General features: G+C 60.4%; 2 protein-coding genes across 2 annotated transcripts; both read left to right on the top strand.

Annotated features, from left to right (window-relative positions):
- The first annotated feature begins 5288 nt into the window (after positions 1-5288).
- LOC144309513 (testis-specific Y-encoded protein 3-like) lies at positions 5289-8063 on the top strand. The gene is made up of 6 exons (XM_077890594.1): positions 5289-5775; positions 6503-6580; positions 6742-6853; positions 6997-7142; positions 7236-7320; positions 8041-8063. Exons 1-6 carry the CDS (start codon positions 5401-5403, stop codon positions 8061-8063), a joined length of 819 nt encoding a protein of 272 aa, XP_077746720.1. The 5' UTR covers positions 5289-5400.
- Positions 8064-11192: 3129 nt separating this feature from the next.
- On the top strand, positions 11193-13278 carry LOC144309516 (testis-specific Y-encoded protein 3-like). The gene is made up of 5 exons (XM_077890598.1): positions 11193-11679; positions 12405-12482; positions 12644-12755; positions 12899-13044; positions 13138-13278. The coding sequence occupies exons 1-5, from the start codon at positions 11305-11307 to the stop codon at positions 13276-13278; spliced, it is 852 nt and encodes a 283-aa protein (XP_077746724.1). The 5' UTR covers positions 11193-11304.
- Positions 13279-17094: the final 3816 nt, after the last annotated feature.

Below are 17094 nucleotides of genomic sequence, written 5' to 3'. Positions count from 1 at the left end.
GAGGAGGGCAGGGGCGCTGTAGGGTATGGGCATCCCTCAGACAGCATTGGTGAAAGCTCCCCGCCCGTCCAGGGGTGGGAGTGGTGACGACACTCATGCCCCGGTGATCGCCACAGCCTTGGGAGCCCCCTTGAGGGTGAGGCAGCGAATGTCAAGTGCACGGGACTACATGCGGTCTGGGTCACTCCGTGGGAATGGGAGTAGGGTCTCAGCGCTGACCACGGCAACCCACAAAGCCCCTTTTCGCCACGACACACTGCGCAACCAGGGGGATGAGTGTGCCCACCTCTGACCTGGTCGGCCAGAACCAAGGACGTGTGCCGTCCTGGGAGCAGCCCACTGTTCCTTGCTGTGGGCGCACAGGCATGTGCAGTGGACAGGGTGCGGGGAGGGGTGTGTCTCGATATACACAGCTCCTGTCCTGTGGCAGTGCTCACATGGGCAGCAGCCCGAGGCCCAGCGGGCCGTGCTCGGTGCAGCCGGTGCAGATGGCCTGGGAGCCGGCGGGAGGACAGGGGTGCCAGGGAAACGCTGCTGTGCAGGCCTGCGATGTTGTACTAGCTCTTGCATCTCCAGCCCCCGAAGGCTCCTTGACCTAAAGCAGTTTGGGAACGACCCCCAGCTGTCAGCCGTGATCAGTGAGCAAGATCTGCGCATGCTTCGCTTCATGACGAACCTGAAGGTCAGGCCCAGGGCGCGGAAGAGGGTCCTGGGTCGGGAGGCGAGAGGCTAGGACACGTGATTGGCGAGCTGAGACTGCAGGGGGAGGCCTCAGCACAGAGGTATCACGACGATCCCCGGGAACCCCCAACCCCGTCCCCGTGTCCCCCATTTGTCGGCAGGGGCAGGAAGTCACCTTTCCCAGTGCCTGCCGCAGGATCCTGCTGTTCTTTGGCAAGAACTCCTACTTCCAGAACGAAGTCCTCGCGAAGGAGTATGTCGTCAGTGCTGCTGGTAAGACAGCTCGGCATGACGGCCTGCCTGCCTGCCTGCCTCCCTGCCGGCCTGCAGGCCTGCCTGGAAGCGACGGGTGGCCCGGTGGAACCGGGTTCACCGTGCAGCACCGTCTCACGTGCCGGTTGCCCTGCAGGCTACAGAGCGTCGCACTCCACTCCCATCCAGTGGTTGCAGCACTACGAACAGGAGGCCTACCGCCACCAGACCCACGACGACGGCCTTAAATTCTTCAACTGATTCTGTGCCACCACCTTGCCGGGTCAGGCAGGATCGCTGAGGTGGGGCCCTGTGACAGACTGGGTCAGTGAGCTCGCTGGGTCCCCCAGCTGCTCCGGGTGGGGATGTGAGTCCCGCTCTCTCTTTCCTGCCAGCTCATCATGGATGACCTGTGGCCCAATGTCCTCAAGTACTACGAGAGGAAGAAGGCGCCGGGAGAGGGAAGCCACAGGAGGACAGGTGAGGAGCCGAGGGTGTGGGCGTGGAAAGGGGGGATCTCGGGGGACTTTGGCTGACACACTGAGGCTGCGGGTGGCCCTGACGGGGAGTGACCCCAGGTCAAGTTGGCATCATCCCCCTGAACCCGGGAGACTGGGGAAGGGCCGTGCCAAAGGGCTCGTGCCTGGGGAAGCTCAAGACATTGGGAAAGGGCTCTGTCATTGCAATGAGCCGTGCCAGAGAAACAAAGCCATCCGAGCCGCACCGCCTGTGCGAATGGTCCTGGCGGGGCCCTGAACCCCATCCTCTGGTGCCCGAGTACCGCCAGACGTGTGGGCACGGCCAAGGTGTCCCTGCCGCCCTTGACACCGTGCGTAGGCGAAACTTTGCAACGAGGCGCTAGGCGGGGGTGGAATCACTGCAGCGATCCCCTCAGTCTCCATTGGCGTCCCCTCCGCCGCCCAAAAGGCACACAGAGAACCCTGGCCAGCATGCCGACATTAAGGAGCACGAGTTTGAATTCCGTGGGCGTGTTTGTGGAGGAAACCTAAAGGCAGAACCCCCCGTGCTCGGGGGCGGGGGGGCGCTTCGGGGGCCAGGAGAATCATAGCCATTGGAGCCAGGCCGAGAATCACTCGTGCGTCGGCCCCTTGGCCCAGAGACCATACAGACTTGTGTCATGGCCGCCTGGCTGTCTGTGTCTCTGCGTGTACCTGAGGCCCTGGGTGTTTCTGTCCCTGCCAAGGAGCCTCAAGATGCCGAGATGAATATGAGGCGACGGCACACTTGTCCACAGCCGTCGCACACATACAGATGGATGCCAGCGGTCAACACGGCTCTCCTGCAGAGGAGATCACTGAGGACGACGCTGTGGTGCTGACACGTCAGACACATGATGGGGCTCCAGGAGCCATGTAACTTTCATTAAAAGTTAGAAACACAAGATCCTGTGTGTGTTTGTGTTTGTGTGTATGCATCTCACTAATCAATCAATCAATCAATCAATCAATAAACAAACGAACGAGAATTTGAGTAAATAAAAATAACCAAGATGAGCTGGGCGTCTGAGTCCGTCTGCCTCTGAAGGAGACCCCAATTCTTTCCTTTCGGGACCCAGTGCCTGTACTGTTGCAACGGGGTGCACTACTTGTTTGGTGGCGGCCCGAGGCGTCCCATATGGTTCCAGTCAAGGAGGGGCAGGGAGCATAGAGGCCTCAGGGACTCAGCAGACCTCGCAGAGCGCACGAGGTCTGGCCCCCGATCCCCCTGAAGGTCCGCACACTCCACACCACCCTGGCTGTGTGGCTGAGGGTGGTGAGTGGCAGGAGAGCCTGTGGTGGATGGGGGACTGTGTCCGTGGGAGCCAGATCCTACCTGGCTCACTTAGGACTGCCTGCCCCATCGTGCAGGTCCAGGAGGGATACACAACCGCACAGCGTGGCGCAGGGGCCGGGGCACCGCCCAGTGAATGCGGGGCCCTCCCCCAGGCCTAGTAAGGAAGGGCTCCTGCATGGCCTGCCGCCTGCCTCCGGCCAGACTTCCTCGATTGATTGACTGACTGATTCATTGATTGATTGATTGATTTTTCCATTCATTCATTCATTCATTCATTCATTCATTTTTTGGTAGATGAGTGCTTTTATTTCCAACAACAGAGAAAGAGCAGGTAACCTGAACAGCCACCCTCTATAAAACATAAAAAAATGCAAGGCAGAATCAACCCAAACCCTTGAAATACATAGCTGAGACCACAAGGTACTGCATATGGTCGGGATGATTTTCAAAGTACAGACTTGTAAACGCAGTGCAGAAAGTTTCTGTACACCCTTCATCCGTCTCCCTCAGAGGTGAACATCTCCTGACCACGCTCCAATGATAAAAACGAAGAGACCCACATGTGTACACTAGGACTAAACTACAGACGGCACTCAGATTCCGCCAGGTTTTCCAAGGAAGGTGCTTCTTCCGCTGGACACCTGTGTGTGATAGCACATTACACTTAGTTGTCACATGGCTTTCGTTTCCGTGACACTTCTTTTGTCTTTCCTAATTGTTGAAGATGTTGACAATTTTGAAGAATACTAGCAACCGATAAGTGTAGACTGTCTCTCAGTTCACTTGTATCTGATGCTTTCTCGTGTGTAGATAGGAGTTGTGCTCTCTTTTTGGGCAAAAACGCCAGGGATGGGAAATTGATCACGTCATACCCTGCTCTGTGCCTCCCAGGCAGACAGCGTGGTCAGCTCTCAAGGCTCTGGACTGAGAAGTCTCCTGATTCTTCCTCCAACGTTCCTCCAACAACGGCACTCATGCCTGTCCCTCCCCCTGAATAGATTTTTTTACAAAATCTCTTCCTTTTCTCCAACAACAACACATTTTCACCAATGCCCTAAGTTTCAGTGCGCTATTTATCTTTCGGCCCAGACGGAAGGATGTTATTCAATATGGATAATAGGGGTCATGATCTGAGCCTTGCTCCGGCTCCTCTCGTGGTGGCTGCTGTTCCTTTGCTCCTGGTGTGTACCGTCAAGGGAACTTTCCACGGCAAGGACTCTGTCCAATGCTGTCTGTGATGCATCTTGTAAGGTCGAGGCGAGAAAAGCCCTCAAGATGTTTCAGACTTCCCCAGGTTTTGTGGTCATCATGGGATTCACTGTCTTGCAAGTGAACACTCCCCTGGATGAATTCTAGTCACCATCATCTGCCTGTTGTCCTCTCCAAGTAAGCCAGAGCTCCCGTCTTTTCCTCGGGCTTTAGGACGCGCGCGTGGTTGCCCTGCAACCTCAAATCCCTCACGAGTTAGTGACAAATTGTGAATTCAAAGGCTTTGTTTTCGGCTCTCCTTCTTAACTGCAAAGTGGGAGTGACACTCTTTCTGGCTCTTCACATCCTCAAGAGACCTCCTGGATGTAAAGGCTCCGGTGCCGGCAGGTGGTGCCCCAGGACGCAGTGGGCGGCACGCTCTCGGGGATCTCCTGGGCATCGTCTGGCAGATGTCGGCCAGGAAAATGGCCAGAGACACGGACGGGGGCTGGAGGACACCGACCCGACCTCCGCCGAGGCGGCTGCTCGGTCTCCTGGACTCCCTGGCTCAGGGCTAGTCGTGGGAGGGCGGGACCGCCCAGAGCCCCTCCCACCGCCTTGCCCCTGATTGGCAGGGCCTTCCTTGGGGCCAAGGTCCGGCACGTAACTCCACTCCCGGGGGTGGAGCTCCCGGTGAGTCAGGGCACAGGTGCCTGGCAGCAGGCGGCAGGCCAGGAGCCGCTCTGCGCCTGCGCCGCCTTCTCGCCCGCGCCTCCCGGCGGCGGCCCTAGGGGGCGTATTTCCGCCAGCCACGAGCCGGGCCACTGCGGGGACTCGCGGACTCGGACCTCCAGCGCCTTCCCTCACAGCGGCCCAGCTCCCTACAGGCCCGTGGCGGGGGGGGCGGGGGGGCGTTGGGAACCGGGCCGGGGCCCCATGGAGAGCGAGACGGGGTCCCGGGAAGCCGGGCTTGCCCCGGCATCCTGGCCCTGCTTCGTGCTGCAATGGAGACTTCAGGCAGCCGGGGCCCGCGGGGACGTAGGCACCCCGAGGGATGAGGGGACGCTGCAGTCCCTAGGCGTTGGGACCGTGCAGGAGCGTGTGCATGAAGCCAGCGCCGGGAGGGAGACCGAGCAGGCCCCGCTGCTTGTGGAGTTGGTGCTGGCGGTGGAAGACGCCATGGTGCTGGTCGAGGTCGTAGACGGGGCGGCGGCTGACAACCGTGAGGAGGCAGAGGAAGAGGGGCAGAGGGAGGGGGAGTCTCAGGCGGTGGGAGAGGAGGAGGAGTGTGAGCATGAGGAGGACTCGGGGGAGGAATCTGAGCAGGGCACGCAGTTTGAAGCGGACGACCAGGAGGCCGATGAGATGAAGACTGACCCCGAGGAATCTGATGAGGAGACCGGGACTGACGACGACGAGGAGACTGAAGACGACAGGCCTGAGGTGGACGATGACTCCGAGCAGGACGACGCCGAGGATGTGGCGATGGCTCACGAGGAAGAGGGGGAGGCTGAGGAGGAGGCCGTCATGTCTGAGACGGAGTACATGCTGGAGGAGGAGGCGAATCTTCAGGAAGAGGCACATAAGCCGGAGGAGGCCATGGAGGAGGGCCAGGGAGAGGAAGGCGCCAGGGAGCTGCAAGAGCAGCAGCAAGGGTCAGAGCATCCAGAGGCAGGGCCGAGTCCGTTGGAGTGCCCGCTGGAGGCTCTCGAGGCGCTGCGGGCAGACATGGAGCCCACCAATGGAAGAGGCAGGCGCTCCTTTGCTCCGTTCCAGCTCAGGCTGGGTCAGAGAAGGCACCATCGCCTGCAACAGCGAAGCGCCCACATGCAGGGCATCCGTGGCTTCTGGGCCAAGGCTGTATCCTTGCTGCTGTGGGGCAAGGACCCCAAGGTGACGGGGGTGGGGGGGACGTGGGGGGCTGGGGGTGGGGGGGCCGGAGCCAAGCGGGCCGTGAGGAGGGCAGGGGCGCTGTGGGGTATGGGCATCCCTCGGACAGCATTGGTGAACGCTCCCCGCCCGTCCCGGGGTGGGAGTGGCGACGACGCTCATGCCCCGGTGATCGCCACAGCCTTGGGAGCCCGCTTGAGGGTGGGCTCCTCCTGGGCTGGATCGTCCCCAGAGGCAGCGAGTGTCAAGTGCGCGGGACGACATGCGGTCCGGGTCACACGTGGGAGTGGCAGCAGGGTCTCCGCACTGGCCGCGGCTCCCCGCAAAGCCCCTTTTCGCCTCGGCACACTGCTGCAGCCAGGGGGCTGCGTGTGCCCACCTCTGACCTGGTCGCCCAGAGCCAGGGACGTGCGCCGTCCCGGGAGCAGCCCACTGTGCCTTGCCGTGGGGCCACAGGCATGTGCGGTGGACGGGGTGCGGGGAGGGGCGTGTCTCGGGATACACAGCTCCCGTCCCGTGGCAGCGCGCACATGGGCAGCAGCCCGAGGCCCAGCGGGCCGTGCTCGGTGCAGCCTGTGCGGATGGCCCGGGAGCCGGCGGGAGGGCAGGGGCGCCAGGGCCACGCTGCTGTGCGGGCCTGCGGTGTTGTTGTAGCTCTCGCATCTCCAGCCCCGGAAGGCTCCTTGACCTAAAGCAGTTTGGCAACCACCCCCAGCTGTCAGCCGTGATCAGTGAGCAAGATCTGCGCATGCTTCGCTTCATGACGAACCTGAAGGTCAGGCCCAGGGCGCGGAAGAGGGTCCTGGGTCGGGAGGCGACAGGCTAGGACACGTGATTGGCGAGCTGAGGCTGCAAGGGGGAGGCTTCAGCACAGAGGTGTCACCACGCTCCCCGGGAACCCCCAACCCCGTCCCCGTGTCCCCCATTTGTCGGCAGGTGCAGGAAGTCACCTTTCCCAGTGCCTGCCGCAGGATCCTGCTGTTCTTTGGCAAGAACTCCTACTTCCAGAACGAAGTCCTCGTGAAGGAGTATGTCGTCAGTGCTGCTGGTAAGACAGCTCGGCATGACTGCCTGCCGGCCTGCCTGCCTGCCTGCCTGCCTGCCGGCCTGCAGGCCTGCCTGGAAGCGGCGGGTGGACGGTGGAACCGGGTTCACCGTGCAGCACCGTCTCACGTGCCGGTTGCCCTGCAGGCTACAGAGCGTCGCACTCCACTCCCATCCAGTGGTCGCAGCACTACGAACGGGAGGCCTACCGCCGCCAGACCCACGACAACGGCCTTAACTTCTTCAACTGGTTCTGTGGCCACCACCTTGCCGGGTCAGGCAGGATCGCTGAGGTGGGGCCCTGTGACAGACTGGGTCAGTGAGCTCGCTGGGTCCCCCAGCTGCTCCGGGTGGGGATGTGAGTCCCGCTCTCTCTTTCCTGCCAGCTCATCATGGATGACCTGTGGCCCAATGTCCTCAAGTACTACGAGAGGAAGAAGGCGCCGGGAGAGGGAAGCCACAGGAGGACAGGTGAGGAGCCGAGGGTGTGGGCGTGGAAAGGGGGGATCTCGGGGGACTTTGGCTGACACACTGAGGCTGCGGGTGGCCCTGACGGGGAGTGACCCCAGGTCAAGTTGGCATCATCCCCCTGAACCCGGGAGGCTGGGGAAGGGCCGTGCCAAAGGGCTCGTGCCTGGGGAAGCTCAAGACATTGGGAAAGGGCTCTGTCATTGCAATGAGCCGTGCCAGAGAAACAAAGCCAGCCGAGCCGCACCGCCTGTGCGAATGGTCCTGGCGGGGCCCTGAACCCCGTCCTCCGGTGCCCGAGTACCGCCAGACGTGTGGGCACGGCCAAGGTGTCCCTGCCGCCCTTGACACCGTGCGTAGGCGAAACTTTGCAACGAGGCGCTAGGCGGGGGTGGAATCACTGCAGCGATCCCCTCGGTCTCCATTGGCGTCCCCTCCGCCGCCCAAAAGGCACACAGAGAACCCTGGCCAGCATGCCGACATTAAGGAGCACGAGTTTGAATTCCGTGGGCGCGTGCGTGGAGGAAACCTAAAGGCAGAACCCCCCGTGCTCGGGGCGGGGGCGCTGCGGGGGCCAGGAGAATCATAGCCATTGGAGCCAGGCCGAGAATCACTCGTGCGTCGGCCCCTTGGCCCAGAGACCATACAGACTTGTGTCATGGCCGCCTGGCTGTCTGTGTCTCTGCGTGTACCTGAGGCCCTGGGTGTTTCTGTCCCTGCCAGGGAGCTTCAAGATGCCGAGATGAATATGAGGCGACGGCACACTTGTCCACAGCCGTCGCACACATACAGATGGATGCCAGCGGTCAACACGGCTCTCCTGCAGAGGAGATCACTGAGGACGACGCTGTGGTGCTGACACGTCAGACACATGATGGGGCTCCAGGAGCCATGTAACTTTCATTAAAAGTTAGAAACACAAGATCCTGTGTGTGTTTGTGTTTGTGTGTATGCATCTCACTAATCAATCAATCAATCAATCAATCAATAAACAAACGAACGAGAATTTGAGTAAATAAAAATAACCAAGATGAGCTGGGCGTCTGAGTCCGTCTGCCTCTGAAGGAGACCCCAATTCTTTCCTTTCGGGACCCAGTGCCTGTACTGTTGCAACGGGGTGCACTACTTGTTTGGTGGCGGCCCGAGGCGTCCCATATGGTTCCAGTCAAGGAGGGGCAGGGAGCATAGAGGCCTCAGGGACTCAGCAGACCTCGCAGAGCGCACGAGGTCTGGCCCCCGATCCCCCTGAAGGTCCGCACACTCCACACCACCCTGGCTGTGTGGCTGAGGGTGGTGAGTGGCAGGAGAGCCTGTGGTGGATGGGGGACTGTGTCCGTGGGAGCCAGATCCTACCTGGCTCACTTAGGACTGCCTGCCCCATCGTGCAGGTCCAGGAGGGATACACAACCGCACAGCGTGGCGCAGGGGCCGGGGCACCGCCCAGTGAATGCGGGGCCCTCCCCCAGGCCTAGTAAGGAAGGGCTCCTGCATGGCCTGCCGCCTGCCTCCGGCCAGACTTCCTCGATTGATTGACTGACTGATTCATTGATTGATTGATTGATTTTTCCATTCATTCATTCATTCATTCATTCATTCATTTTTTGGTAGATGAGTGCTTTTATTTCCAACAACAGAGAAAGAGCAGGTAACCTGAACAGCCACCCTCTATAAAACATAAAAAAATGCAAGGCAGAATCAACCCAAACCCTTGAAATACATAGCTGAGACCACAAGGTACTGCATATGGTCGGGATGATTTTCAAAGTACAGACTTGTAAACGCAGTGCAGAAAGTTTCTGTACACCCTTCATCCGTCTCCCTCAGAGGTGAACATCTCCTGACCACGCTCCAATGATAAAAACGAAGAGACCCACATGTGTACACTAGGACTAAACTACAGACGGCACTCAGATTCCGCCAGGTTTTCCAAGGAAGGTGCTTCTTCCGCTGGACACCTGTGTGTGATAGCACATTACACTTAGTTGTCACATGGCTTTCGTTTCCGTGACACTTCTTTTGTCTTTCCTAATTGTTGAAGATGTTGACAATTTTGAAGAATACTAGCAACCGATAAGTGTAGACTGTCTCTCAGTTCACTTGTATCTGATGCTTTCTCGTGTGTAGATAGGAGTTGTGCTCTCTTTTTGGGCAAAAACGCCAGGGATGGGAAATTGATCACGTCATACCCTGCTCTGTGCCTCCCAGGCAGACAGCGTGGTCAGCTCTCAAGGCTCTGGACTGAGAAGTCTCCTGATTCTTCCTCCAACGTTCCTCCAACAACGGCACTCATGCCTGTCCCTCCCGCTGAATAGATTTTTTTACAAAATCTCTTCCTTTTCTCCAACAACAACACATTTTCACCAATGCCCTAAGTTTCAGTGCGCTATTTATCTTTCGGCCCAGACGGAAGGATGTTATTCAATATGGATAATAGGGGTCATGATCTGAGCCTTGCTCCGGCTCCTCTCGTGGTGGCTGCTGTTCCTTTGCTCCTGGTGTGCACCGTCAAGGGAACTTTCCACGGCAAGGACTCTGTCCAACGCTGTCTGTGATGCATCTTGTAAGGTCGAGGCGAGAAAAGCCCTCAAGATGTTTCAGACTTCCCCAGGTTTTGTGGTCATCATGGGATTCACTGTCTTGCAAGTGAACACTCCCCTGGATGAATTCTAGTCACCATCATCTGCCTGTTGTCCTCTCCAAGTAAGCCAGAGCTCCCGTCTTTTCCTCGGGCTTTAGGACGCGCGCGTGGTTGCCCTGCAACCTCAAATCCCTCACGAGTTAGTGACAAATTGTGAATTCAAAGGCTTTGTTTTCGGCTCTCCTTCTTAACTGCAAAGTGGGAGTGACACTCTTTCTGGCTCTTCACATCCTCAAGAGACCTCCTGGATGTAAAGGCTCCGGTGCCGGCAGGTGGTGCCCCAGGACGCAGTGGGCGGCACGCTCTCAGGGATCTCCTGGGCATCGTCTGGCAGATGTCGGCCAGGAAAATGGCCAGAGACACGGACGGGGGCTGGAGGACACCGACCCGACCTCCGCCGAGGCGGCTGCTCGGTCTCCTGGACTCCCTGGCTCAGGGCTAGTCGTGGGAGGGCGGGCCCGCCCAGAGCCCCTCCCACCGCCTTGCCCCTGATTGGCAGGGCCTTCCTTGGGGCCAAGGTCCGGCACGTAACTCCACTCCCGGGGGTGGAGCTCCCGGTGAGTCAGGGCACAGGTGCCTGGCAGCAGGCGGCAGGCCAGGAGCCGCTCTGCGCCTGCGCCGCCTTCTCGCCCGCGCCTCCCGGCGGCGGCCCTAGGGGGCGTATTTCCGCCAGCCACGAGCCGGGCCACTGCGGGGACTCGCGGACTCGGACCTCCAGCGCCTTCCCTCACAGCGGCCCAGCTCCCTACAGGCCCGTGGCGGGGGGGGCGGGGGGGCGTTGGGAACCGGGCCGGGGCCCCATGGAGAGCGAGACGGGGTCCCGGGAAGCCGGGCTTGCCCCGGCATCCTGGCCCTGCTTCGTGCTGCAATGGAGACTTCAGGCAGCCGGGGCCCGCGGGGACGTAGGCACCCCGAGGGATGAGGGGACGCTGCAGTCCCTAGGCGTTGGGACCGTGCAGGAGCGTGTGCATGAAGCCAGCGCCGGGAGGGAGACCGAGCAGGCCCCGCTGCTTGTGGAGTTGGTGCTGGCGGTGGAAGACGCCATGGTGCTGGTCGAGGTCGTAGACGGGGCGGCGGCTGACAACCGTGAGGAGGCAGAGGAAGAGGGGCAGAGGGAGGGGGAGTCTCAGGCGGTGGGAGAGGAGGAGGAGTGTGAGCATGAGGAGGACTCGGGGGAGGAATCTGAGCAGGGCACGCAGTTTGAAGCGGACGACCAGGAGGCCGATGAGATGAAGACTGACCCCGAGGAATCTGATGAGGAGACCGGGACTGACGACGACGAGGAGACTGAAGACGACAGGCCTGAGGTGGACGATGACTCCGAGCAGGACGACGCCGAGGATGTGGCGATGGCTCACGAGGAAGAGGGGGAGGCTGAGGAGGAGGCCGTCATGTCTGAGACGGAGTACATGCTGGAGGAGGAGGCGAATCTTCAGGAAGAGGCACATAAGCCGGAGGAGGCCATGGAGGAGGGCCAGGGAGAGGAAGGCGCCAGGGAGCTGCAAGAGCAGCAGCAAGGGTCAGAGCATCCAGAGGCAGGGCCGAGTCCGTTGGAGTGCCCGCTGGAGGCTCTCGAGGCGCTGCGGGCAGACATGGAGCCCACCAATGGAAGAGGCAGGCGCTCCTTTGCTCCGTTCCAGCTCAGGCTGGGTCAGAGAAGGCACCATCGCCTGCAACAGCGAAGCGCCCACATGCAGGGCATCCGTGGCTTCTGGGCCAAGGCTGTATCCTTGCTGCTGTGGGGCAAGGACCCCAAGGTGACGGGGGTGGGGGGGACGTGGGGGGCGGGGGTGGGGGGCCGGAGCCAAGCGGGCCGTGAGGAGGGCAGGGGCGCTGTGGGGTATGGGCATCCCTCGGACAGCATTGGTGAACGCTCCCCGCCCGTCCCGGGGTGGGAGTGGCGACGACGCTCATGCCCCGGTGATCGCCACAGCCTTGGGAGCCCGCTTGAGGGTGGGCTCCTCCTGGGCTGGATCGTCCCCAGAGGCAGCGAGTGTCAAGTGCGCGGGACGACATGCGGTCCGGGTCACACGTGGGAGTGGCAGCAGGGTCTCCGCACTGGCCGCGGCTCCCCGCAAAGCCCCTTTTCGCCTCGGCACACTGCTGCAGCCAGGGGGCTGCGTGTGCCCACCTCTGACCTGGTCGCCCAGAGCCAGGGACGTGCGCCGTCCCGGGAGCAGCCCACTGTGCCTTGCCGTGGGCCCACAGGCATGTGCGGTGGACGGGGTGCGGGGAGGGGCGTGTCTCGGGATACACAGCTCCCGTCCCGTGGCAGCGCGCACATGGGCAGCAGCCCGAGGCCCAGCGGGCCGTGCTCGGTGCAGCCTGTGCGGATGGCCCGGGAGCCGGCGGGAGGGCAGGGGCGCCAGGGCCACGCTGCTGTGCGGGCCTGCGGCGTTGTTGTAGCTCTCGCATCTCCAGCCCCGGAAGGCTCCTTGACCTAAAGCAGTTTGGGAACCACCCCCAGCTGTCAGCCGTGATCAGTGAGCAAGATCTGCGCATGCTTCGCTTCATGACGAACCTGAAGGTCAGGCCCAGGGCGCGGAAGAGGGTCCTGGGTCGGGAGGCGAGAGGCTAGGACACGTGATTGGCGAGCTGAGGCTGCCAGGGGGAGGCCTCAGCACAGAGGTGTCACCACGCTCCCCGGGAACCCCCAACCCCGTCTCCGTGTCCCCCATTTGTCGGCAGGTGCAGGAAGTCACCTTTCCCAGTGCCTGCCGCAGGATCCTGCTGTTCTTTGGCAAGAACTCCTACTTCCAGAACGAAGTCCTCGTGAAGGAGTATGTCGTCAGTGCTGCTGGTAAGACAGCTCGGCATGACTGCCTGCCGGCCTGCCTGCCTGCCTGCCTGCCTGCCGGCCTGCAGGCCTGCCTGGAAGCGGCGGGTGGACGGTGGAACCGGGTTCACCGTGCAGCACCGTCTCACGTGCCGGTTGCCCTGCAGGCTACAGAGCGTCGCACTCCACTCCCATCCAGTGGTCGCAGCACTACGAACGGGAGGCCTACCGCCGCCAGACCCACGACAACGGCCTTAACTTCTTCAACTGGTTCTGTGGCCACCACCTTGCCGGGTCAGGCAGGATCGCTGAGGTGGGGCCCTGTGACAGACTGGGTCAGTGAGCTCGCTGGGTCCCCCAGCTGCTCCGGGTGGGGATGTGAGTCCCGCTCTCTCTTTCCTGCCAGCTCATCATGGATGACCTGTGGCCCAATGTCCTCAAGTACTACGAGAGGAAGAAGGCGCCGGGAGAGGGAAGCCACAGGAGGACAGGTGAGGAGCCGAGGGTGTGGGCGTGGAAAGGGGGGATCTCGGGGGACTTTGGCTGACACACTGAGGCTGCGGGTGGCCCTGACGGGGAGTGACCCCAGGTCAAGTTGGCATCATCCCCCTGAACCCGGGAGGCTGGGGAAGGGCCGTGCCAAAGGGCTCGTGCCTGGGGAAGCTCAAGACATTGGGAAAGGGCTCTGTCATTGCAATGAGCCGTGCCAGAGAAACAAAGCCAGCCGAGCCGCACCGCCTGTGCGAATGGTCCTGGCGGGGCCCTGAACCCCGTCCTCCGGTGCCCGAGTACCGCCAGACGTGTGGGCACGGCCAAGGTGTCCCTGCCGCCCTTGACACCGTGCGTAGGCGAAACTTTGCAACGAGGCGCTAGGCGGGGGTGGAATCACTGCAGCGATCCCCTCGGTCTCCATTGGCGTCCCCTCCGCCGCCCAAAAGGCACACAGAGAACCCTGGCCAGCATGCCGACATTAAGGAGCACGAGTTTGAATTCCGTGGGCGCGTGCGTGGAGGAAACCTAAAGGCAGAACCCCCCGTGCTCGGGGCGGGGGCGCTGCGGGGGCCAGGAGAATCATAGCCATTGGAGCCAGGCCGAGAATCACTCGTGCGTCGGCCCCTTGGCCCAGAGACCATACAGACTTGTGTCATGGCCGCCTGGCTGTCTGTGTCTCTGCGTGTACCTGAGGCCCTGGGTGTTTCTGTCCCTGCCAAGGAGCCTCAAGATGCCGAGATGAATATGAGGCGACGGCACACTTGTCCACAGCCGTCGCACACATACAGATGGATGCCAGCGGTCAACACGGCTCTCCTGCAGAGGAGATCACTGAGGACGACGCTGTGGTGCTGACACGACAGACACATGATGGGGCTCCAGGAGCCATGTAACTTTCATTAAAAGTTAGAAACACAAGATCCTGTGTGTGTTTGTGTTTGTGTGTATGCATCTCACTAATCAATCAATCAATCAATCAATAAATAAACAAACGAACGAGAATTTGGGTAAATAAAAATAACCAAGATGAGCTGGGCGTCTGAGTCCGTCTGCCTCTGAAGGAGACCCCAATTCTTTCCTTTCGGGACCCAGTGCCTGTAGTGTTGCAACAGGGTGCACTACTTGTTTGGTGGCGGCCCGAGGCGGCCCATATGGTTCCAGTCAAGGAGGGGCAGGGAGCATAGAGGCCTCAGGGACTCAGCAGACCTCGCAGAGCGCACGAGGTCTGGCCCCCGATCCTCCTGAAGGTCCGCACACTCCACACCACCCTGGCTGTGTGGCTGAGGGTGGTGAGTGGCAGGAGAGCCTGTGGTGGATGGGGGACTGTGTCCGTGGGAGCCAGATCCTACCTGGCTCACTTAGCACTGCCTGACCCATCGTGCAGATCCAGGAGGGATACACAACCGCACAGCGTGGCGCAGGGGCTGGGGCACCGCCCAGTGAATGCGGGGCCCTCCCCCAGGCCTAGTAAGGAAGGGCTCCTGCATGGCCTGCCGCCTGCCTCCGGCCAGACTTCCTCGATTGATTGACTGACTGATTCATTGATTGATTGATTGATTTTTCCATTCATTCATTCATTCATTCATTCATTCATTTTTTGGTAGATGAGTGCTTTTATTTCCAACAACAGAGAAAGAGCAGGTAACCTGAACAGCCACCCTCTATAAAACATAAAAAAATGCAAGGCAGAATCAACCCAAACCCTTGAAATACATAGCTGAGACCACAAGGTACTGCATATGGTCGGGATGATTTTCAAAGTACAGACTTGTAAACGCAGTGCAGAAAGTTTCTGTACACCCTTCATCCGTCTCCCTCAGAGGTGAACATCTCCTGACCACGCTCCAATGATAAAAACGAAGAGACCCACATGTGTACACTAGGACTAAACTACAGACGGCACTCAGATTCCGCCAGGTTTTCCAAGGAAGGTGCTTCTTCCGCTGGACACCTGTGTGTGATAGCACATTACACTTAGTTGTCACATGGCTTTCGTTTCCGTGACACTTCTTTTGTCTTTCCTAATTGTTGAAGATGTTGACAATTTTGAAGAATACTAGCAACCGATAAGTGTAGACTGTCTCTCAGTTCACTTGTATCTGATGCTTTCTCGTGTGTAGATAGGAGTTGTGCTCTCTTTTTGGGCAAAAACGCCAGGGATGGGAAATTGATCACGTCATACCCTGCTCTGTGCCTCCCAGGCAGACAGCGTGGTCAGCTCTCAAGGCTCTGGACTGAGAAGTCTCCTGATTCTTCCTCCAACGTTCCTCCAACAACGGCACTCATGCCTGTCCCTCCCGCTGAATAGATTTTTTTACAAAATCTCTTCCTTTTCTCCAACAACAACACATTTTCACCAATGCCCTAAGTTTCAGTGCGCTATTTATCTTTCGGCCCAGACGGAAGGATGTTATTCAATATGGATAATAGGGGTCATGATCTGAGCCTTGCTCCGGCTCCTCTCGTGGTGGCTGCTGTTCCTTTGCTCCTGGTGTGCACCGTCAAGGGAACTTTCCACGGCAAGGACTCTGTCCAATGCTGTCTGTGATGCATCTTGTAAGGTCGAGGCGAGAAAAGCCCTCAAGATGTTTCAGACTTCCCCAGGTTTTGTGGTCATCATGGGATTCACTGTCTTGCAAGTGAACACTCCCCTGGATGAATTCTAGTCACCATCATCTGCCTGTTGTCCTCTCCAAGTAAGCCAGAGCTCCCGTCTTTTCCTCGGGCTTTAGGACGCGCGCGTGGTTGCCCTGCAACCTCAAATCCCTCACGAGTTAGTGACAAATTGTGAATTCAAAGGCTTTGTTTTCGGCTCTCCTTCTTAACTGCAAAGTGGGAGTGACACTCTTTCTGGCTCTTCACATCCTCAAGAGACCTCCTGGATGTAAAGGCTCCGGTGCCGGCAGGTGGTGCCCCAGGACGCAGTGGGCAGCACGCTCTCGGGGATCTCCTGGGCATCGTCTGGCAGATGTCGGCCAGGAAAATGGCCAGAGACACGGACGGGGGCTGGAGGACACCGACCCGACCTCCGCCGAGGCGGCTGCTCGGTCTCCTGGACTCCCTGGCTCAGGGCTAGTCGTGGGAGGGCGGGACCGCCCAGAGCCCCTCCCACCGCCTTGCCCCTGATTGGCAGGGCCTTCCTTGGGGCCAAGGTCCGGCACGTAACTCCACTCCCGGGGGTGGAGCTCCCGGTGAGTCAGGGCACAGGTGCCTGGCAGCAGGCGGCAGGCCAGGAGCCGCTCTGCGCCTGCGCCGCCTTCTCGCCCGCGCCTCCCGGCGGCGGCCCTAGGGGGCGTATTTCCGCCAGCCACGAGCCGGGCCACTGCGGGGACTCGCGGACTCGGACCTCCAGCGCCTTCCCTCACAGCGGCCCAGCTCCCTACAGGCCCGTGGCGGGGGGGGCGGGGGGGCGTTGGGAACCGGGCCGGGGCCCCATGGAGAGCGAGACGGGGTCCCGGGAAGCCGGGCTTGCCCCGGCATCCTGGCCCTGCTTCGTGCTGCAATGGAGACTTCAGGCAGCCGGGGCCCGCGGGGACGTAGGCACCCCGAGGGATGAGGGGACGCTGCAGTCCCTAGGCGTTGGGACCGTGCAGGAGCGTGTGCATGAAGCCAGCGCCGGGAGGGAGACCGAGCAGGCCCCGCTGCTTGTGGAGTTGGTGCTGGCGGTGGAAGACGCCATGGTGCTGGTCGAGGTCGTAGACGGGGCGGCGGCTGACAACCGTGAGGAGGCAGAGGAAGAGGGGCAGAGGGAGGGGGAGTCTCAGGCGGTGGGAGAGGAGGAGGAGTGTGAGCATGAGGAGGACTCGGGGGAGGAATCTGAGCAGGGCACGCAGTTTGAAGCGGACGACCAGGAGGCCGATGAGATGAAGAC

Source organism: Canis aureus, unplaced genomic scaffold, assembly GCF_053574225.1.
Source record: "Canis aureus isolate CA01 unplaced genomic scaffold, VMU_Caureus_v.1.0 NW_027326476.1_RagTag, whole genome shotgun sequence".
Taxonomy (NCBI): domain Eukaryota; kingdom Metazoa; phylum Chordata; class Mammalia; order Carnivora; family Canidae; genus Canis; species Canis aureus.
The sequence above is the reverse complement of the archived record's forward strand: the minus strand, read 5'-3'. Positions and strand labels throughout refer to the sequence as shown.